This window comes from Sylvia atricapilla, chromosome 6 (assembly GCF_009819655.1).
Source record: "Sylvia atricapilla isolate bSylAtr1 chromosome 6, bSylAtr1.pri, whole genome shotgun sequence".
Classification (NCBI taxonomy): Eukaryota; Metazoa; Chordata; class Aves; order Passeriformes; family Sylviidae; genus Sylvia; species Sylvia atricapilla.
The window spans coordinates 259,626-281,824 of NC_089145.1; the positions used below are offsets into that span (position 1 = coordinate 259,626).

General features: G+C 52.8%; 3 protein-coding genes and 1 long non-coding RNA gene across 15 annotated transcripts in view; 2 read left to right on the top strand and 2 right to left on the bottom strand.

Moving 5' to 3' along the window:
• Nucleotides 1–14,502, bottom strand: part of RAB3IL1 (RAB3A interacting protein like 1) — a 40,042-nt gene extending 25,540 nt beyond the window's left edge. For 11 of the 12 annotated variants that reach the window (XM_066320309.1, XM_066320311.1, XM_066320314.1 and 8 more), the window contains exon 1: nucleotides 14,220–14,502. In XM_066320309.1, the coding sequence (XP_066176406.1) occupies nucleotides 14,220–14,497 (278 nt within the window). In that variant the 5' untranslated portion in view covers nucleotides 14,498–14,502. Of the gene's footprint in view, nucleotides 1–1,535; nucleotides 1,671–14,219 lie in introns of those variants that run through there. The other variant, XM_066320321.1, reaches the window with a different exon arrangement.
• Nucleotides 7,463–14,221, top strand: LOC136362061 (bestrophin-1-like). The gene is made up of 9 exons (XM_066320328.1): nucleotides 7,463–8,091; nucleotides 8,126–8,752; nucleotides 8,917–9,011; nucleotides 9,492–9,725; nucleotides 10,297–10,451; nucleotides 11,158–11,235; nucleotides 12,660–12,812; nucleotides 13,222–13,302; nucleotides 13,875–14,221. The coding sequence occupies exons 2-9, from the start codon at nucleotides 8,601–8,603 to the stop codon at nucleotides 14,028–14,030; spliced, it is 1,104 nt and encodes a 367-aa protein (XP_066176425.1). The 5' UTR covers nucleotides 7,463–8,091; nucleotides 8,126–8,600; the 3' UTR covers nucleotides 14,031–14,221.
• Nucleotides 14,503–16,302: 1,800 nt separating the features above from the next.
• FTH1 (ferritin heavy chain 1) lies at nucleotides 16,303–19,744 on the bottom strand. Its single transcript, XM_066320327.1, has 4 exons — nucleotides 19,483–19,744; nucleotides 17,959–18,105; nucleotides 17,400–17,525; nucleotides 16,303–16,631 (listed from the first exon to the last, which is right to left on the bottom strand). Exons 1-4 carry the CDS (start codon nucleotides 19,591–19,593, stop codon nucleotides 16,473–16,475), a joined length of 543 nt encoding a protein of 180 aa, XP_066176424.1. The 5' UTR covers nucleotides 19,594–19,744; the 3' UTR covers nucleotides 16,303–16,472.
• An 11-nt stretch (nucleotides 19,745–19,755) lies between these two features.
• On the top strand, nucleotides 19,756–21,582 carry LOC136362063 (uncharacterized). The gene is made up of 2 exons (XR_010743729.1): nucleotides 19,756–21,001; nucleotides 21,135–21,582. It is a non-coding gene; the product is annotated as an uncharacterized lncRNA (long non-coding RNA).
• The last annotated feature ends 617 nt before the right edge of the window (nucleotides 21,583–22,199 follow it).

Sequence of the window (22,199 nt, forward strand, 5' to 3'; positions counted from 1 at the left end):
CTCTCCTGCATTCCAGCCAGGCCATGCTCCTTCCCTTACTCTGACTCCACACAGGCTGGGCTTATCTCCTCAGTCCCAGAGTGTCCTATCACCTTTTCCACTCTAATTTCTCCCCTTCTGTGCCCCTCAAGCTGTCCAAGACCAACAGCTGTCCACAGACATCTTCCAAAGAGGGAACAAAGCAGCAGCTCCCAGCTAAATCAGCTCAGGTATCATAGGAAAGCATGTGGAAAAACACATGTGGAGAACTCTCTGAACACTGGGAAGGAATCACATCAGAAAGGAGCAAGCAAAGCAGAGCACAGAGAGTAAAAATAATTAATAAGAGAAGCAGCAAGGAAAAGGGACATTTCTGTCCCTTTTTTTTAAGTGTATCAGTCTACTGATACACTTAATCTAACCCACAGGAAGAAAGAATAATGTTGTTCCTTTATGACTCTCTAATTCTCAGCTGAAAGTTGCCTCGGGAGACAGATATTTCAGCGTATTTCCACACACTACGGAAGAAAACTGGAGGATATGAAGGAATTAAACAGTCCCACCCACACACTGTAATGCCAAAAAACATATCCTGGAAAACCATCTATGATGGAATAGCTCATTCTTTCTCCATGTCATGCAAACAGAATCCCTGTGGAAGCCTTCGCTATGCTGGATTCTGCTCAGTGTCCAGGTGGGGCTCTGAAATCCAATCCCACAGACCAAAGGACCACCACAAACACTCCCTCTCTTGCTGACTGCTAGCTATCTGCCTTTCCAGGAAAAATGGATCATATCCTAAGTGTCATGCACTGACACAAGAAATGCAAACCTACACACAAAAAAAGACAACAAAGCCCCAGCACCCCACAACCTTCTACAGTTGTTTTCTGTAGAAAAAGCAAAAAAATGTGCAAGATCTGCACTTTTTCCAGCGGGCCCCACACGTTTCCTGGAGCGCTGGTCCGACGGGGCTGTTTCCCGTGCAAGCAGCCTCTGGCTCTCTCCAGGTTCAGCTCTTAGCCGCAGGTTTGGGAGCAGAGCCTGACTTTTCCTTCCCCATCGGGATGGATGCTTGACCTGCACCACCATGGACCAGCATCGGCCCAGAGTGCCTCATCATCCCATGTGCGCCCAGCATCATCCCTCAGCTGTTTGGCCAAGCATCTGGCAGTGATTTATAATATTTTTATGTTATTCTATTGTAGCAGAACACACATTGGTGCTTCTTGTCTTTGCTTTAGCAATGAAACGCCAAGTCCCGTGTCTGGGGATGCTGCTGCTCCCCTATTCCATCTCCTTACTTGGCTTCCACGCAACTTCTTCCCTGCGAGGGTGATGGAATGGCTTTCCCAGAGAAGCCATAGCTGCCCCATCCCTGGAAGCGCCCACACCAGGCTGGACAAGGCTTGGAGCAACCCGCTCTGGTGGAAGGTGTCCCCGCCCGCGGCAGGAACTCTAAGAGCCCTTCCAACGCAAACCGTCCCAGGATTCTGCGGAGACACAGAGCCCCGGCACACGGACGCCACTCCTTCCCCGTGCAGACCCGCACCTACCCCCGCAACATCGCTGGGTCCCGCTGCTGCTGCCGCTGCTCACGGCGGGGCCGCGCCCGCCGCCAGCCCCATGGCCGGGACAGCCGCACCGGGAGCGGGGGCCGTGCCCGGGGGAGACGCCGGAGCCAGAAGCAGGGACGAGCCCGGAGAAGCCGGAGCGGGAGCCGTGGCCGGAGGAGCTGGAGCAGGGTCGGTGCCCGGCGGGTTCAGAGCTGGAGCAGGGTCGGTGCCCGGCGGGACCAGAGCCGTGCCCGGCGGGATCAGAGCCGGAGCAGGGTCGGTGCCCGGCGGGACCAGAGCCGTGCCCGGCGGGATCAGAGGCGGAGCAGGGTCGGTGCCCGGCGGGATCAGAGGCGGAGCAGGGTCGGTGCCCGGCGGGCTCAGAGCCGGAGCAGGATCGGTGCCCGGCGGGACCAGAGCCGTGCCCGCGCCCCCGCCGCCGTGCCCGCGCCCCCGCCGCCGTGCCCGCGCCCCCACAGCCCGGCCCCGCCGCCCACGTGACGCGGCCGCGGCTGCGCCCTGAGGGCCGCCGGGCGCTGAGGGGCGCTGTGCGGGGCGCTGTGCGGGCGGAGCGGCTGCGGCCGGCGATTAGCGGGGTTTGTCACCTCTCAGCACGGTGCGGGGCAGCGAGCAGCGAAAAGGAAATGCCCGACAGCCGTCCCTCCGCTCCGCTGCTCGTCCCCGCCTCGGAGGCGCTCCTGGCTTCGCCCGCCTCCTTCGCGCCAGCGGCATGGGGAACGGGGGCTGCTGCCTCTGCTTCCTCAAGAGGAGGATGCCTCACACTCCGCCCCTGCTCCAGCGTGGGGTTCCTCCCGTGGGAGAAATCCTCCTTCTCCAAAGAGCTCCTCACGCAGTGCCGCAGCGTGGGTCCCTTCCGCGGGGTCAGCCCTTCAGGACGGGGCAGCTCCAGCGGGGCTCCTCTCTCCTGCCACGGCCCCGCTCCGGGCTCCCTGTGGGCTCACTGGTGAACCTCTGCTTCCCTCCAGCCCCCCGCTACCAAAGCCAAATACAGAGGGGAAACCTGGGATGTAAATGCGGGAAGATGGAAGGATGGGGGGAAAAGGGCTGCTGATTGTCCGGGGGTTTTATACTTCAAGGGGAGCACTGGGCTCGGACCCCACCAGGCAAACCATTCCTGCTGTCACCTCTGTCCCACAGCGGATCCCACTGCCCCCTGTGGATTGACAGCACTGGAATTTTGAGCCAAAGACTGCTCCTGCCCTCAGAGGACGTTTCCCATCACATCCTACCTTGCCGTTGCCCCAGGCTTCCCTGCAGGCAGCCGTAAGCCTTTGGAGCCTTCACACACAGCTCCCTGCCTGCTCTCAGCTTGTCCATCCTCTGCCCCTGGGACAGACCCAGTGCCAGAGGCAGGAGAGTCAGACATGGTGATCCTCGTGTCCACTGCAGGATTTTTACTGTGGATGCCACACAGGGAGCAGTTCTCTGTCCCAGCATCTCCTGTCTGTGTCACCTCCAGCCGTGCCCTGCCTCATTGCTGGGATCCATGGGGACTGCACGGGCCAAGCCCATGCTCTGAAGTCTGGGAACGGAGTGGCCGGGATGTTTGTGTCTCTGGCTGCAACCTTTGCTATCTTCAGAGAACTTTTGGGAGGAGGTGAAAGATCTTCAGCTCTGCAAAGCAGCACTTGAAGTAATTAGTCTTTGTAATTATTAACTCCCAGGGCTTGGCCAGCAGCGACAGAAGGTCCTCAGATTAGAAAGGCAGAAGTGCTTCCAGGAGCCAACAAAGGCAGGAAGGAAGAGAACTGATAGTGCTGACAGGAAGATCTGAGAGGGATGTGCTGGAGATGCTGAATTCCAGCCACTTGAAAAAGTAACTTATCACAAGGGGGAGAGTGGCATGTGCTCCCCGCTTCTTCCCAGAAGAGAAGCAGGAAAGGAAAGGAAAAGGGAGAAGGGGGAAATAAAAGGAAGGGAAACTACAAGAAAGAAAAGGAGAAAAGAAAAGGGAATGGAAAGGGGGAAGAAGGGAGGAGAGGAAAAAGGCAGAGGCTAGGAAGGGAAGAAAGAACAGGGATTATCTTTGAGTTTGGAAAGCAGGATCTGACCTGCTGACACCCCTTACCCCGCAAACTCAAACCGGATGTTATTGCCACGGAAAGGAGAACGAGGAGCCTAAAACTCCAGGCTCCATCCACCCCCTCCTGGCTGGCTCCTCAGATGTGCCACATTTGCTCTGCTGGCTGCCAAGGCTGCAGCAAGGCTCTGCTGGGGTCTCTGATTTCCAGCACCAGCACATTTGAACGTCCCTTTGGCACCTAATCCCCACCACGATTCCTAAGGCAAGAGAAGAGGGACCCCACTAAGGACCCCTCCCTCATTTTCATGCTGTACACTGTGCAACATCAGAGGGAAAATGAGAGACTTGTCACCATCCAAGCCCCTAAAAGCAAAATGCAAAGGGTCAGATAGAGCTTGGCACAGGGACAGGCACCCCCAGTTCTCGGGGCAGCCCAGAGTGGCACAGAATTAGTGAGGAATTCTGCAGCATAAGGAGAACAAGCCTGGGGTCCTCACAAAAACACTGCAGGGTGACTGCACCCTCTTCAAACATTTCTGTCCAGCTCAAACCTCTGAATAAATGCTATCTATGAAAAACAGCATCTCCCCAGACACTTCTCACATCAATTTCTTTAAAATTATATCAGATTCCAAGGAAGAATGTCATTTGGAGAGACACCTCTGATGCCAGCTGCCTCTGTGTCTATCCCAGCACTGAAGCTGGAATAGAAAAAGGGATTTCACCAAGCTTTGGGACTTGCTGTCCTTAAAAACACTTACTATTCTCTGGGAGAGAGTAAGGAGGGCACTGTGCCTTTCCCAGGCAGCTGCTGCTAACTCAGCATTGAGAGTGGCCCTTTGGCATTCCCAAAACAGGGATTCCACTCCCAGCACAGCAATTCGATCTCTACATCTTTAGCATGGAGAAAATTATGATTCCAGGGCTCTGAGGATGGTTGTCAGCACCTCTTTGCTTCCTCCTCTGCTGAGCCAGGCAGGCTTTCAGACCATCCTCTTCCTCAGGGTCTGAGGCCATGAGGGATGTGGAAAGAGATCCAAGCAGCTCTGCCACGCTGGTAGCCCCTCAGTTATTTACTTTAAAATATTAAATTCCACACATAGTTCCTGCTGTCCCAAGGGCAGCTGTGGAGCACAGGAGCTGCCAGCAGAGCTGCTCTCAGAGGAGGGCAGCAGAGGCCCCCAGATGCCAGCACATCCCTCCACAAACAGCAGGACACTCAGGGGGTTGTTTCATGTCCCCAGGAGCAGCCCAACTGCTCCCGACAGCTGCAGGAAATGTCTCACCTGAAGCATTTTGGTCTCCCTGCCGTGGGTGGGGATGAGAGTTCAGCCACTAAGACCCTCAAGATCCATCTCAGCCTCCTGTTCACTAATTCCATCCCTGGAAGTGGACCACATTCCCTTCAGAGAGGGACCCCCTACTCTCATCTTCCTTCACAGAGCACTGAATCCCACGGTTTAAACTATGCCACTGGCAGCAATTCCCAGGACTGCACCAGAAATCCCACATCAGGCAGATGCCAGGCAGCATCTGCTCCAGAGGAGCAGTGAAACAACCCACTCCCCATGTCAAGGATCAGCCAAGAAGGAGAAAACTACAACTGGGAACAAATTGATCCCAACTATGATGTTAAGCAAGTGTCAAAGACTAAGCACAAGAGAAAGTTGGTTATTACAGGATCCTGGTCTCCAGCTGCTCTTACCTGCAAGGATCAAACCTGTGCTCCCTCTCCACAGTGTCCCACAGATGCCTAAACGATGGAAGACCAGTTCATTAAGAAGAGATTTTATTCAGAGCCTCATGGAAGGGGAATGTCCTAAAGACCTGACCAGAGGCATTGAGGAGATGGTGGAAGAGAAGGATGGTCACAATTGGGAAGGAGCAGGAGCAGAAAAGGGACTAAGGACCCTGGAAAGACAGAGAGAAAGAGTCCCCTGGCTTGGTGGAAGTTTGAGGGAAGGCAAGGACCAATGTTTCCCAGGATGTCGTGCAAGGAATCACAGTGACAGCTCTCAAGCACTACTGGAAAAACAAGAGCAAAAGAAAGTGAACACATGGAAAGTCTCAGAGAGCCGGTGGCAGAGTGGAAATCCCCAGCGTCCAAACCACAGCTAGAAGAGGTGGCAAACTCATCCAGGGAGAGTGAGGGATGATAGGGAAACATCCTGTGAGAACCAGGCAGAGCATGGACCAGGTGTTTCACTGACCTAGGGAAGAGAGGGCAGCCCCCAAGCGTGCCACGTTTTACAGCCTTGGTGGAAAATTCCAGCCCTGCATAATCTCCTGGGGTTCCTGTAAGATTGTGACACAGAGAGAGGGACCAAACAGGAAAGAATTAGAGGAAAAATGCCTCTCTTCTGGCAGCCACCATGGCTGTGCCAGGAGTTAGCAGCAGCAGAGCAGCCAGCCCTGCCTCCCCCTCCTCCATCCGCCTCTATAAACACGCAGGGCTTACTCAGAAGATTAGGAGGGAACAGGGCAAAAGACAACAGAGTCTCTTTTGTAATGAGGAGGGATTACAGCATCAAGTGACCGGCTGCAGCTCCCAAGTGGGTCTCAGGCTCCTTAGCACACCGTGTGGGGCAGGTCGAATCCCCCTATGAGCCAAGGGGGCACGAGGAGGCGGGCGGTGGCCCGGGCCACAAAGGACCCAGCGGGGACACGTGCAGGACCAAACCTCCCCAGCCTCCAGCACGGCTCAGGAGCCCATGACTGTGAGTATCTGGTCCTCCTAACAGCAGCAGGAGGGTCACTCTCTCCTGCAGAGATCCATGTTCCTGCCTATCCGTGACCTCCTCTGGCTCCATCCCTCTGCTCTCTCTGCTTTTTGTCCATCTTTGCGATACCTGCTCGGGTCTGTTTGCAGTGGGTGATGCACCTGATGTCCCAGAATCTTCCTTGCTGTGGGCTCCCACAACTGAATTCCAGGTCAGTCGACTTCCAGGTGTGTTGGTTAGTGCAGAGGGATGAGCAGGGGATGCAGGCAGTGACAGGCAGCAGCTCTCTGGGTGGGCTCTTCCTGCCCATCCCGACTCCGGTGTGGCAGCGAGCCACCTCCCACCACGGACCTCAGCCACAAATGGAATGTGCCAGCTGCCCAGTGACATCCCAGGGCAGCCCAGCACAGGCTGGCAGGTGGGCAGGGAGGTGCCTTAACCATTCAGGGCTGGAGGGAAAAGCACTGGGAAAAGCCCCATATCCCACATGGGAGCAGAACGGAGTAGAGGTGGGCGACATCCATTACTTACATTGACAAGAGCTGGAGTTTTCCTTCTTTGGTAAAAAAGGGAATCTGAATTACGCAACGAAGAATCTCCCTGAGCGCTTTCGAGCGCTAAAGCCCAGAGAAAAGATGCAGCTTTGTGCAAGGGGGCCCCAAAAATGCATGGGGCTTTGGGCATGTTTTTCTCTTCTGCATAGCCTATGTGTGCAACCTCTGGGGCAGTTAAAACCTACTCTTCCCAGTTCTGTGCTCATATGGAATGGACATGAGGATTTACTGAAATGGGCATTTGTGCAGTTGGGGACAGGGACAGCTCTGCTCCTCTTTATTACCCTTAAAGAAGGGACTCAGGGTTATGACAGGGAAACCCAAAGGAGGAGCAGCACCAAAAAGCCAAACCCAGATTGGGTCTGACGACAAAACCACCAGACCCAGATCGGGTTTGGCGACAAAACCACCAGACCCAGATCGGGTCTGACGACATCTTTGTGACAAAGATGGTGCTTGGTTGAAATAGCCAAAAATCCAGACTGCTGGCTTTCTTCTCAGCAGCAGCTCACTGGGCCCCAAGTTGTCCCCACCTAAGTGTAAATCTTACACTAGGATGTTTAAATGAGAAACAAATGAGGAACATAGGCCCAAACTTACCTGCCTTCAGCTGCTTCAGGGTGTGAACTGTCCCTTGAAGTGCTTCTTCATCCTCATCATTCAGGGAAGAACCCAAGGCCCCATAATCAACATTATTACCTCTGTTAAATAGCAATGCCTGCTAACATGTTAGGATTCTGAAATACCAATAGTTTCACACTGGATAATTATTTCTAACCCAAGAAATCATTCACCAATCTGCCTGGCATGGATAACACTGGTGTCTTGTTGTTTGTTGGGGTGTTTTTAAAATAAATTCAGGTTTATGCAACTATGAGTCTGATTATTAATTGATTATAAAGAATTATTTATGCAAGTTAGACTAGAAGTGAAATGGGGATGCTGCATATCTGGGGAGGATTTCAGGAGCCTGAATGCCTATTTTTCAGCCACTGTGATTTATTGTGCAACATACGGCTGAAGGAGAGGGGAGGTGGAGCTGCTGGAACTTGGGCCCTGTGAGCCTGGCCAAACTCCATCCCACTGATTTCCAACAGGGAAGGCTGCTCTGCCTGCAGGACTAGGACTAGCAGAGTGCAGACAGCTATCCTTGCTGGTATGCCTTCATCTGGATCAGTCCCAAAAAAAAATCTTTCTGGGGTTTTTCCCTTCCCTTTTTCTTTTTTGTTGTTGTTGTTGTTGGTTGTTGTTATTGTTTTTTGTTCCCATCAGTTTCCCAGCAAGTAGGTTTACAGAAACATATTTGGAACAAAAACTATATTAAGAAAATTACTGGGATAAGCATAAACTTTGGATCTTGTGACCCTGAGATTAATCTTACCACAAGTGTTTTGTAGGAGGGGGTGGTAAAGATGGGCTTTGTCCTCTCCAGCCCCACTTGAATGCTGACAAAAATCAAACAATAAAAACAAATGGAACCACCAGAAAATACATCCCTTGGTCACTATAAGCAAGTGACCAAGGCTCAAGGACAGAGAAAAGATTACAAACTCATCAAATTAATTGCCTGCCAAAGACTGCCTCCTTCTTCTCTGTGCTGCTGCCATTTTACCCAGCCTTTGATCTCAGCTCATTCTGTTTTCTCCTTCCCTTCCATCTTGCCTGGTGGGACACTTGGGATGTCCCTGTGTCCTCCTCCTGCTCAAGCTCCAAGCCCTGCTTGTCCTGTGCCTGCACAGGAGCTGTGATGACAGTGACCTACACCAACCGCGTGGCTGATGCCCGCCTGGGCACCTTCTCCCAGCTCCTGCTCCAATGGAAAGGCAGCATCTACAAACTGCTCTACTCCGAGTTCCTGATCTTCATCTCGCTCTACTTCACCATCAGCCTTGTCTACAGGTGAGCAACTTCACACCCACAGCCTGGCCTGGGGCAGGACATGGGAGAAACACAGAATTAGGGCAGGGATCCTGCTGGACAGGCACTTGCCAGACTCTCTTCCCAGGAGGGAAGGGGAGGGGAGAAAGGAGAGAGAGGGAGAACTGTTTCTTTGTCCCTTTTAGGCTGATCCTCAGTGAGAGCCAAAGGCTGATGTTTGAGAAGCTGGCACTGTACTGCAACAGCTACGCCGAGTTAATCCCTGTGTCCTTCGTGCTGGGTAAGGAGCTGTCTGGAATCCAGCAGGGAGGGGAATGGGACAGCATTTCTTCTTGGTTCAGCAGAGCTCTGCTGGCAGAGCAGGACCCTCCCTCTGCTTTTTGTTAAACTCCTCAAGTGGAATATATCCTTTTCTGTCACAGCTGTGAGTGTTCCCCAGCACAGGAGGGCAAGCTTCAAATGCCACCAGATATGCCCAGGGAATTTGTGGCTGCCTCACCCCTGGAAGTTTTCAAGGCCACACTGGGTGGAGCTCTGAGCAACTTGGTCTAGTGGAAGATGTCCCTGTCCACAGCATGGGGTTGGAATGAGATCATCTTTAAGGTCCCTTCCAACTTAAAGTGCTCTGATTCTATGAAGACAAGTAGGAAATCCAGACTCCTTTTAGCATGGAGGACTGAACATTGCTGCACCCAGAGAGCAGACAGAGTGGGAGGAAGAAGCTGTTTTCAGACGCCTGACTCTCTCAGCTCCCCTGCAGGTTTCTATGTGGCCCTGGTGGTGTCCCGCTGGTGGGCCCAGTACGAGAGCATCCCATGGCCAGACCGGATCATGAACCTGGTGTCCTGCAACGTGGATGGGGAGGACGAGTACGGGAGGCTCCTGCGCCGCACGCTGATGCGCTACAGCAACCTGGTCAGCGTGCTGATCCTGCGCTCCGTCAGCACCGCCGTCTACAAGCGCTTCCCCAGCATGGAGCACGTCGTCAGGGCCGGTCAGCACTGCTCCTTGCTGCTCCTCTAGGGGCAGGGAAAGGCTCTTTGGAAATGGGGTGCTGCTATTCCCTCAGGGCAAGTGGGAATTCGAGCCCCGGGTCTCTGAGTTTAACTGCTGGGCACCCTGAATCTTCTGGGGAGATGCTCTTCAAGGTGCAGCAGTTCCCAGTCTGCCCACATTGTCTAGGTTCCCTTGGCAATCCACAGAGATGGGATGTTGTTGGCCTCCTAAAAAGAAAAGCCACTTTAGGGACACAAATTATCCCACTCTCAACAAGTGTCTATGGACAGCAGGCAGCTGCACTCTCAGCAGTGATTTTCGTCCCTGATGGCTCTGATCTGATGTGCTGCAGATATCCAAAGTGAAATCCCATTATCCCGCCGCCATGACTCAATGTTTTAACAAGCAGACTTGTCTTTCTGCATGTCTCCCCAAATTCTCAGTTGTTACTGGGATTTTTTAGGGAGAGCCAAGGCATCCACCTGAGATTCAGATGTTTTAATTTCAGACAAGATCAGTTCCTTCTGCCCTCTATGTCACCCTTCTCCCATCTGCTCTTTCCCATCCAGGCCTCATGACACCAGAAGAGCACAAGAAGTTTGAGAGCTTGAATTCCCCCCATAACAAGTTTTGGATCCCGTGCGTGTGGTTCTCCAACCTGGCCGTGAAGGCGAGGAATGACGGGAGGATCCGGGACAGTGTGCTGCTCCAAGGCATCCTGAACGTGAGTGACAGAGGGGACAGGCAGGTCTTTGAGAGCCTGGGGAACAGGAGGCACCCGTGAGGCAGGTCCTTGACACATTCCAGAACAGCCAATGCCAGCAGAGGTTTATAGGATACAGATGGAAAGCCACAAGGAAGAATGTATCTGGAAGTCTAGGAGAGGTCAAGAACATCCCCAGCAACTGAGGTCCTGTACAAGATTTTGCCATTAAAAACTCTTAGACAGTTTTGGGCAACGAGGCATGCTCCACAAGCAAGACCTGGCAGCAATCTCTGCCCAGCTGCACACAGAAAGGCTCTGGAGCAGCCCATCCTTCTTGGTATTCATGTGCAGAGAAAGTCACATGGTTTCTGTTGCCTGGAGCAGGATTCATCTGCCCACAGAGAGAGAAATCTCCCTCTGGGATATTTATCTATAGACAGGAGAGAGAAATGGATGCCCCTGAGGGCATTCTTTGCCTCACCTGTTGGCTGCTCATTTTGTGAGGAGAATCTCTGCTGTGAAGTGAGCTAGGAAGGGATCTTGGGCTCAGGGGAAGACACCCAGGCAGCAGGGAGTTCATCCAAGGCTGAGTCTGAGCCCCCCTTCCAGAGCAGGTCTAAGCAGAAGGGAAAGGGCTGGAGCAATGGAGGACAGTGGTGCTGGAGAGGCTCTGCAAGGAGATGGGAAGTTATCCTAACATGTCATTCCCTTTTCCCCGCTGCAGGAGCTCAACACCTTGCGCAGCCAGTGTGGGAAACTCTATGGATACGACTGGATCAGCATCCCCCTGGTCTACACACAGGTGAGAAGGGAGTCCTCACACCCATTGCTCCACCACTGCCTGTGCATGTCCCCACTTACACCCACACCTGGAATCCCAGAATGGTTTGGGTTGGAAGGGACCCTAAAGTTCATCCAGGGACACCTTCCACCAGACAAGGCTGCGCCAAGCCCTGTCCAACCTGGCCACGGGCACTTCCAGGGATGGGGCAGCCACAGCTTCTCTGGGAAACCCATGCTAGGGTCTCACATCCTCAGTAAAGAATTTCTTCTTCATATCTAATCTAAACTTGCCCTTTATCAGTTTAAAACCATTGTTCCCTGTGCTGTCACTATCTGCCTGTGTAAAAAGTCCCTGTCCCTCCTTTCTGTAAGCTCCTTTAAAGTACTGAAAGGCCACAGCCTGCCCAAAACCTTCTCATCTCCAGGCTGAACAACCCCAGCTCTCTCAGCCTGTCTTTGTAGAAGTGCTTCTTACCTGACCCAGCCATGAAAAATGCAGGATACTCCTGAATCCCTCATCCCCACCTGCACACATCATCTCTCTTCCATTGGTACCTGAGCACACACCCCAGCCCAGCCTCCTGTCCCTAACTCAGACTCATTCATTTCTCCAGAAATAACCTCTATCCAGGGGTAACAAATCCACACAGATCCATGTAAAACACAGGAACACGGAGGTGCACTCCCTGCACCACCTTGCAGGGATCAGATCCCGGACAAGATCCCGGGGAGGTTGTGCCAGGCATGTACTCAGCTGTTTATCAGGCCAGGCAGACACTTTGGCACCACCCTGCTCCTTTGTCTCCTACAATCCAGCTGCTCAGATAACAGGGATGCCCTTCACCATGAAACAGGAGCTGCTCTGACAGCCCCAGAGGTTAATGGGGAACACGTTGGAAAGCATATTCCTGTTTTGAACCCCCTTGTTTGCATCAGGGGACCATGTGAGAGTCTTGGTTACTTTTAACTTGAAAAGGAGAAGTTTCCAGTCCTGTGGTGACAGGGAAAAGCACAAAGCTCAGCATAGCCTGAAATCCAGGCAGGCAAATATTAATAAAAGCTCAGCATGAGGAACAGGAAGGAAGGAGCAAATAGGAATGCCAGGGTTCCCTTCCCAGACTTGAAGTAGCCTGCCAGCATGGACTGAGCCATGAGACAGCTTCCAGCCCATCCAGGATGTCATGTGCTTGCTGCTGCCACTGGCCTGTGACACCTGCACAGGTATCATTCCAGAGACAGCACACAGCGTGGGTAAAAGCTGAGGGGAAAAGGGAACATCTGTAGCTTTCTGCAGGGAAATGCATCCTCCTGCAAAAAGCCTGTCAGAACCGAATCCAAGGCTTTCCAGCTACAGAGCCTGGCTTTGGAGCTGTGTGGGGTGGGACTGAAGGGAGATGCTGGGAACTCACGCTGCCCTGGTGTGTCCCTTGGCATCCTTCCCAGGTGGTGACCGTGGCTGTTTACAGCTTCTTCCTGGCCTGTCTGATTGGGAGGCAATTCCTGGATCCAGAGAAAGCATATCCTGGCCATGAGCTGGATCTCTTTGTGCCTGTCTTTACATTTTTGCAATTCTTCTTCTATGCTGGCTGGTTAAAGGTAAGTCCAAGAAAACATGGCTGGAGCCGGAATCTGACCCAGCCAAGGGTTTTTCCCCAGTGTGAGCTCACCAGGAATCCAGCTGTGTTCTTTGATCTATGGGCAAGAACAGGAAGCCAAGAGGGGCTGAGGGAACTGCCAGGACTCTCTAATTTTCCAGCTGTCTTATTCTGGACACCAGTTGCACTTTTCCTAGGCACTAGTCCTTAAGGAGCTCCTTAAGTTGCAGGAGGGTTGTGTAGGCAGGGGGAAGATTACAAATCTCAATATCTCCCAGCCCCTGGGATGCCTCCACTTTTAACCCACTCCCTTTTTGGGAGGAAAAACAGGGCCTGGAATTCAAAGGACCTGACTTCTCCCTGTGGGGAAACGGGCAATGGTGGCCTTTGCTGTGTGTCTCCACATGCAGGTGGCTGAGCAGCTCATCAACCCTTTTGGGGAGGATGATGATGACTTTGAGGCCAACTGGCTCATCGACAGGAACCTGCAGGTAAAGGGGGGGGGAAGACACACCAGGTGAGCTTCACCTGAAGAACACCAAGGCAGGACAGTGACTGAATTCTCCTGCAACACCTCTGCCCCCACCTCCCTGCCTGCAATCCTTAGACAGAGATCCCCCCTCAATCCACACCAGGGAATTTGGGGCTTCTGGTCTATCTTTGTACACAGAGGGCAACTGCAGCTTCAGTCCATGTGCTCTGACACATGGGATGGATCCAGGCTGCTTGTTTCAGGCCTCAGCCACCTTTGAATGACATGTCATTCCTGCCCCTCCTTGCTTTCCTACCTTTGTCCATCTAAAACTGCCTCCTCTGCTTTCTGTCATGCAATGACTCCACACCTCCTGCCCTTCTGTCCTCATCTCCTTCAGCACCGTATTCCTTCCAATGAAACAAATCCCTGTGTGAGAAACAACCCAAATGACAGAAACCACAGCAACCTCAGCCACTTGCCTGGCTTCTGTGCTGCACCATTTCCTCCAGCTCTGTCTTCATTTGTCCTGTGAGAACAGGCACACAAAAGGCTGCTCACTCCCTGTGACATTCGTGCTGTCCCCTGCAGGTCTCCCTCATGGCAGTGGATGAGATGCACCAGGATTTACCCATTCTGGAGAAGGACCTGTACTGGAATGAGCCCGATCCCCAGCCACCCTACACTGCAGCCACTGCTGAGTACAAGCGTCCATCCTTCCTGGGCTCCACTTTTGATATCAGGTGAGTGCAGGGACAAAGTGTTACAACACCTGGATCAGGTCTTGTGTAGGACACTACACTTGAGGAGCTTTTAGGCTCATCCACAACAGCTGACATTGTCCAAGGAGGATAAATCTAACCTCTTTACCTCACTCACCTGTATGATGAGTATCCCTGTTTAGAAGGGCTAATAGCAATACAGGAAGAGGCTTACCAGTGGCAGCAGCATTCCCAGTGCTGCCAGCCTCTCCAGGAGATCCCTCCCTCTGTGGCTGTGTAACAGTCCACTTTGCTTTTCCCAGCATGCAGAAGGAAGAGATGGAGTTCCAGCCCCTGGAGCAGATTAAGGAGAATGAGGAGGCCAACCACTCCACTCCCTTGCTGGGACATCTGGGCCGCCTCCTGGGTGTCCAGTCCCCGAACTTCTCCAGGTCTTCCTCGCGGATGAACCTGCTGCGCCGGCGAGGGGATCCCGCGTCGCCCTTCTCCCATTACACCTACCAGGACATGGGGAAGGCCGGAAGCCCCTGTGGCATCAATCAGCCAAGGGGAGACTCCCAGGAGCAGTGGGACAGCGAAGAAGGCAAACTAAGGGAGTTTGATGCTTTCATGTCCACCCCCTTTTACGAGAGGCCTGGGTTCTACAGCGCTCCGCAGACGCCCATCAGCTCCATCCCCATGATCTTCCCTTCCCGGCGCCAAGGGCGCAAGAAGCCCCCGGCGCTCTCCAGCATCGCCGCGTGCTCCACTTCCCTTCGGGACGTCATTGTCAACGCCTCCCCTTCCAGGGCCAGCGACGTGGACAAGAGCCAGAGCTCCCTGGGCTCTGCTGCAAAGGAAACCTTTGTCTGGCCAACAGAGCGCAGCAAAGGCCCCGACGCCGTGGCTGTGACAGTGGAAGAAGGAAAGAGCAGCTCCAGGGAAGCTGCCGTCACGGGAAGCCCAGAGGCGCAGTCCACGGCATCCAACAGCCCCAAATTCCCCTTCCTGCCAGAGCCCCCTGAGCATGAGAAGCAAGGCAGCTTCAAAAGCCTGAAGAGCTCCAAAGCCTCGCACCCACCCTGGCTAAACCTGGAGAGCACAGCCTCGGCCACTCCCAATTCGGAGCATTCCAGTGCCTTTCACACCCCCAGCAACAAAACCCCTGGAGGCAGCACCTCCCTCTGCTTCTCCTTCACTCCTGTCACCTCTCCAGCGCTGGAAAGGTCCCATAAGGGCAACCTGGGCCCTGAGGCTCGCAGCCTCAGTTTGGAAGATGCAGCCAGTGCTCCAGACCAGCACCCAGAGGTTTCCAGGAACGTGAGAGACTCTGGGAATGGAAACACTAACCCCCCAGCTCCCAAAGAGCCCAGGAGAGCAGAGAGTCCGTCCCCCAACGACTCTGGAATCTCCCTAGCCGAGGGTGACTACGTGGGGCTGATGGAGGTAATCCTGGAGGCCAGTGAAAGCCCAGGGGAGGAGCAGATGGACCAGTACAGCTAGAGAGGAATCCATGGGATAGCTGTCTTATCCTGGCACTCACCCAGAGGTGCTGGACATGCAGCTGGGCCTCAGCCTGGGCTGAAACCAGCACTAAGGACACACTGCTCCTGGCCTCAGCTACAGCAGCAGGCACAGCTCTTGCTGCAACAAGAACAAAAGCACCAAAAAACCCAATCTGTAGCAAAAGTACAAGACTTTAAGTGTTAAATATTGCAGGTTCCAGCCTGACCAGCCAGGTGTAGCTCAGAACAGGAGCTCTGGTAATGTGGATACTTCCCTCCTCCTCACAGCAAGAATGAGAGCTTGAGTCCTTCCTCAGGCAGGACTTGCACTCCTAACAAGATACTCCAGGGAAAAGTAAAGGACTGAATAAAGTCTCCCATCATTTGTGATGCAGACCTACAGTGCCTCTTCCAGTCCTGTCTGGCTGGTATTTTCCACTACTGGGATAAGGCCAGGGTAAGAGCCTGCCAGCACAGGCAGCTGCAGCATCTGCCCAGCACATTGCTTCCTTCTGAAGTTCCACATTCCCCACCACAGATGTGACAGTGCTCAGAGAAAGCTGGATGGCAGCAGACACCACTCAGATGACTTTTACTGCCCACCCTCAGAAAATAAAAGTGACGCTTAAGCCCAGGACCTTGGTTTTGTTTCCTCATTTTAGTTCCCTGCAAGGAATTTAAAGAAACCAGAGGTTTTCCTACTTCTGCCTTCAGCAGTAGCTGCAAATTCCCCATGTCACACAACAAATTGACCTCCCACTGCCTTCACTACAGCTGCCTGCTCTCCCTCCAAACTAAACAGGAAAAGCCAGCTGGAACCAAGTCACTTTATTGGCTGGAGGGCAGTACATAAAACACAAAGAGAGGGGAGGATATTTGGTACAGAGTACGGAACTGTTTATCTAGGTAGCTGAAGCTGCATGCATGGCTGGACAGTAAGTAGGAGTCCCACTGAAACGCACAGCGTGGCTCGTGGCAAGGCTTCAGCTGTCACAGTCCCCAAGGGTGTGCTTGTCGAAGAGATACTCTGCCATGCCGTATTTGGGGGCCCCCATCTTCCGCAGGTTGGTCACGTGGTCACCCAGCTCCTTGATGGCTTTCACCTGCTCATCCAGGTAATGGGTCTCAATGAAGTCACACAACTGAAAGGGAGACCAGAGGTTTAAATGCAGGCCTGAAATCCCACAGAGGCTCTCTAAGGAAAGGAGAGGGTGCAGAGTTTTCAAGCTGAGAGGAAGCAGCCTCCAGTTTTGTTGCAGAATCAGATCAAAGTGAGCCAGCCTTATGTAAGCTCACTTGCTCCAGAACCCCAAAGGCCAGGCAGCTCAGGAAGCCTCTCCTCTTCCTCACAGCAGGAAGCATTAGCCAAGCTCCTGAACAGATCGAGACACTCCCACTGCACAGCAAACTCATACCAGTGAGGATTTACACCTCTGGTTTTGTTTTAAAAAGTCCCTCTAACTTAGGCAGAACACTCCCAAGAGTGCTTGATGTCTCTTCCTGATACTAAGCAACCTCAATCTAGCCTTGCCAAAAACTTCCATCTGAGAAGAATCCTGTGTTGTCAGACACTGTTTTGAAACATCAGAGCTCTCAATATTCCAGAATTTTGTGGCAAAAAAGCCTCGTGACAAAAAGCCTTAAAAAGATGGAACTCAACCCCCTCAGAAATGGTCTCCATAGAGACTCTTCACAGACACTTCAGAGGGAATAAAGCAGGTCCCTGCCACTTGAAAAATGCTCCTAGAAGGGCAGCAATAACCCCACCAAAGGGCTCTAGAAGGGCTGCACCCCTGGTTCACACCTTTTTTCACCTTTAACAAGACCACGGAGACACAGCTCTGCCCTAAAGCCACACAATTAAGAGGCAGGTCCTTGGGCAGCCACACTGATGCTCAGCATGCACTTACATGTGGGTCGTTCTTTTCAGTTGCCAATTTGTGCAGTTCTAGCAGTGATTGGTTCACGTTTTTCTCCAGGTGCAGGGCGCACTCCATGGCAGTCAGGCCATTCTCCCAGTCATCACGGTCTGGCTTCTGCAAGGGGAAAGCACAGGACATGTTTTCTGTAAGAACCCACAGAACCAGCAGGTGGAGAGTCTTTAGAGCACTCTCAAAACCTGTTTAGACCAAGTTTAGGCATTTATGCAGAGTCAAAAACTTGAAGTGCACCCTCAGAACAGAACTGAGCAAACCCTCAAAGTCCCACTTCTCAAAACAGCGCACAAAGCACATCTGATATGTGTCAAATTTCGTGATGGTGATAAACCATCTGCCTTCTGGTTCTACCCTCACCCCACAGCAAACAACCTGGGGCTCAATACCTTCTCCGCACACAAGAAGTACTCTATTAGTCAATCAGCACAAATAATCAAACTGCTCCACATCTCAAATTACTGTGCCTCTCCAGTGTCAGCTGCTGCTCCTTCTGGGGAGGACCCAGAGGAAAACTCATCCCCTTGCAGCTCACCTTGATGTCCTGCAGGAAGATGCGCCCGCCCCTCTGGTTCTGCAGCTTCATCAGCTTCTCAGCATGCTCCCGCTCCTCGTGGGACTGGTGCAGGAAGTACTTGGCAAAGTTTTTCAGGGCCACATCATCCCGGTCAAAATAGTAGGACTGAAAAAAAATAAAGCGTTCACAGGCTCTAAAACTCCGCTTCAGGATGGCTGCAGTCCCAGCCCAGGCCAGCAAGGCAGTGCAGAACAACTTCTCCCCTTAGTATCACTTGATTTTCCCAGCTAGGATTAAATTTTAACCTGTATCCCCTACCAAGGGCACAAATAAATGGTGTTGGTGTCCTTGGCTCAGTTCTGAGAATAAAAAAAAAACCCAAAAAAACCAAACCAATCAAAAAAAACCCCAAACAACCACCTGAAATCCTGCAGATATCTGTTCCAACCACCATTAAACTGCAGCCTTAAAAAGCCCTTTTCAAGGGGAAATCTTCCCTTTGTTGGCCTGAGCTTGTTTACAATGAGCCCATTGCAAGTCAGGGTCATGACTTGCAACACCAGGTAAGGCGAGCCAAGAACTTTCAGGTACTTTTGCAATAAAGCTCTCTTGCCTCCCGGGGCTTTCCAGGGATTAGACTAGGGAATACACTTTCTACTTTTTTGGGGGCAGCGGGAAAAAAAAGTCACATTTAAAATACTAGAGATAAATTGAATTACAATACGAATTCAACAGAAATTTTTTCTGAAAGCCAAAAAACCCCTGTAACAGCAGTTAGAAGGCACCACACAGCTTGTTTATTCCTTCGTCAGAGCCATAACCAGGATTCAATGGAAAGTTCTGAGTCAACTGCCAATTATTTACCAACCCACTACAGAGGTCTCTGCTGTTAAGCCAGCTGAAGTTCAAGGCAAGGCACTGGTGCTTGTGTACCACCATCACCCACCAACAGAAGCTCAAAGCAGGGCCCAGAAACAAACTAACACAGGAAAAAAAGCTACAAAAAAGTGCCAAGGCACAGCCCAGCGTCACTAGGAAGTCTCAGTGTCCCAGCACGCCCAAAGCACCAGGATTGCGGCACAGAGGTCAGGGAACGGCTAAAACGGGCGCCTCGGGCCAAAGGAGGCATGTAAACACAGGGCCCAAGGAAAGCACGGACTCCTACCGATTCCTGGAGGAAAACCCGAGCCCGGGAGGCGAGCACGCCCGCGGGAAAGGTGCCAGGAGCCTCGCCAGGCGCCTCCCGCCGCTCAGCCCGGCCCAAGGGCAGAGCCGCCGGCGAGGCGCTGATAACGGGGCCGCCAAGGGCAACGGCCGCGCCAGCAGGCGAGATAAAGGGCCTCACCTACACCCAGGGGACGACACACACGGGCCCCGGGGCAGAGAGGAGGTGGGGAAAAAGGAGGAGGAGGAGGAGCTGGGCCCGCAGGCACCGCCCGGCACCCGGGAACCCCCCGCCGGGCAAGGCCTTCGTGCAGCCCCTTCATCCCCCATGGAGCCCTGCCCTCAGCCCGCCGCGCCCGCTGTCCCCGCGGGCCTCACCATGCTGAGGTATACGTAGGACGCGTAGAGCTCCAGGTTGATCTGGCGGTTGACGGCGGCCTCGCAGTCCTGGTGGTAGTTCTGGCGCACCTGAGAGGGGGGCGCTGCCATGGCTAGGGTGCTCCGGTAGGTGCTGCGGTGACTGTGTATGCAGTGGTACTGAGGGGAGGGGAAGGCGCGGCGGGCCCGAGCGCAGCCGGTTCCGTCCAAGCACTGTTGACGCAGGAACCCGCTTCGCTCCGCCGCCGACGCGCTGTGACGCCCGCCTATCCCGAGACGCACTATTTATATAACCGAGCGCGAGGCCACGCCCCCAAGGGGCGGAGCCTCCCGGCGCCCGTCGGCGTGACTCAGCACCCACCCCCCAGGCCACGCCCACAAAAAGGGCGGGGCCGCGCGCGCCCTTTTCCCGCCGCGCGCGCGCCGTCCCTCACGGAATGGGTCCTTATTGTGATTGTTGGGAAATCCCCCCAAAGTCACCAAATCCGGCCATTTCCCCTCGGCCACGCCGCTGAGCCGGCCGCCAGCCCGTGTCCCGCATCCTGCATCCCTCCGGGGCCCAGGCCTCCGCCGCTGCCCCGGGCGGTTGGTGCCAAAGCCTGACCGCCCTCCTCGTGAGAGGAAAAAGTTCCTAAAATCCAAGTTAAATCCAGAAATTGATGGCCAGATGTCGAAAGCTGAACCTGTTGGTAATGAGATGACTATTTCAGCTACTTTTAGTGCTATTCCAGTCACTCGGTGTGTGCGTCCAGTCATTTTCAATAAATACCGGGTTCTTCAGTCATTAATTTGCTATAAACACGGGAGTCCTTTAGTTTCTGCTTTCTTGATCAGAATACAAGGGAATAGAAACAGCTGAAACTGAGATCATCCCATAGCAGTGGCCGCCCCAACCCTGGTTTTTCCCAAGCCAGCATTCAACCCTGGTTTTTCCCAAGCCAGCATTCAGCCCTGATTTTTCCCAAGCCAACATTCAACCCTGGTTTTCCCAAGCCAACATTCAGCCCTGGTTTTTCCCAAGCCAACATTCAGCCCTGGTTTTTCCCAAGCCAACATTCAACCCTGGTTTTCCCAAGCCAACATTCAGCCCTGGTTTTTCCCAAGCCGACGTTCCTGCTGAAACCCATCAGAAATACGATTTACTGACCCTGTCAACTCAGACTAAATAATTTTTCCTCGACGTACTGAGCCTGCAAACTCCAATTAAGTCCTTTTTCTTGCCTGTACTCAGACCATGAACTCGGATTGAATTGTTGTTTTCCTCTCCCCAGGTCTTTCCACGCACATTTTTATCCGGCCTTTGACCCTTCCCCAGTGCGGGATGCCCCACGCCCCACTGCGCTGTGTGTGGGTGAAGCGCCAGGGGCTCCTCCGGACACTCCAAACGCCCTGGAGGGAGCGGGGAGCCTCGGCCTCCCTTTGTTCCAGGCTTCTCTGCTGCTCCCGTCGGTTAACCATCACAAGTCATTAAGATCTCTAAGATAACGTGGGTCATACCTATGCTTCAGCAGGCTGCCAGGTACGTTTCACATCTCCTGTTCTCCTCCCACGGAAATGCTTATGTAAAAAGAAAAAAAAAAAAAAAAAAAAAAGTAGCTGCTGGGCAGACTCTTTAAATTTTTTTTTTTTGTCCTTTATTACTGTGTTCACAGGGGACTGTCTTCATAACAGGAACATCAAACAAACCTCCACAACTACAAAGTTTGTTACGGGAATATTTCCTCCGCGGCTCGGACAGTCTGTGCCATCCCGTGATCACACGTCAGTAGAATTAGGGAAGTCCTAAATTCTGCTTTCTGGTGTTGCACAATGCACATTGTTTTTGATGACAGCAGATTTATGTGGGCAGGAGAGGAAACACGGGGTTGCACAGCCGTGGGGGTCATGCCTTGGTGACCAAGATGAAGAATACAACACTGCTCTCACATGGGATTAGGTTCAGCCATTCCCAAGTTTTTCCTGTCTCAAATTACTGTTTGAATTTTGACTTTACTTCATATTGTTTTCTCATGGCTCAAGTCAGGCTTCCTTTTATCTTGTGCTGCTCTTCATGTAAATGCATTTAAAATAAAATCCCTGAATGATTTGGGTTGGAAGGGACCTTAAACATCATCCTGTTCCATCCTTGCCATGGGCAGGGACACCTTCCACTATCCCAGGTTGCTCCAAACCCCATCCAACCTGGCCTTGGACACTTCCAGGATCCAGGGGCAGCCACAGCTTCTCTGGGCACCCTGTGCCAGAGTTTCAGCACCCTCCCAGGGAAGAATTCCCTCCTAAATATGAAAGTCTGTAGATGGAAAGCCCAGTCTGAGTAAGGTGATGCTTTTAGCAGGCTTCTTTCCAAGAATGCCTGTCAAGTTCTTTAGGAAAAAATTCTTTACTGTTTAGGAAGAAAATCTTCCCTTGTTTTAATCCCTTTTTGTCCCCCAATATTCCCAGCTGCCCAGGGCCTGTCCCATCCTCTTGGCAGCAGCGTGTGCGGATTTTGAATCCATGTCCCTCTCAGCTGCTTTCTTGGGCTGCAGTAGAGGCATGTTCATGCTGCCCACAGGCAAAAACAGTGTATTGTCTGCCCACACAAGCTCCAAATTGTTGAAGACAGCCCCTGTTTTCCCTTGGATGATATCCCGTTAGGAACAATGGAACAAGCTCTCTTGTTGTTTACAGCTTAGCTACTGGACACAGGGCGCAGACCCCAAAATCCGACAATTTAG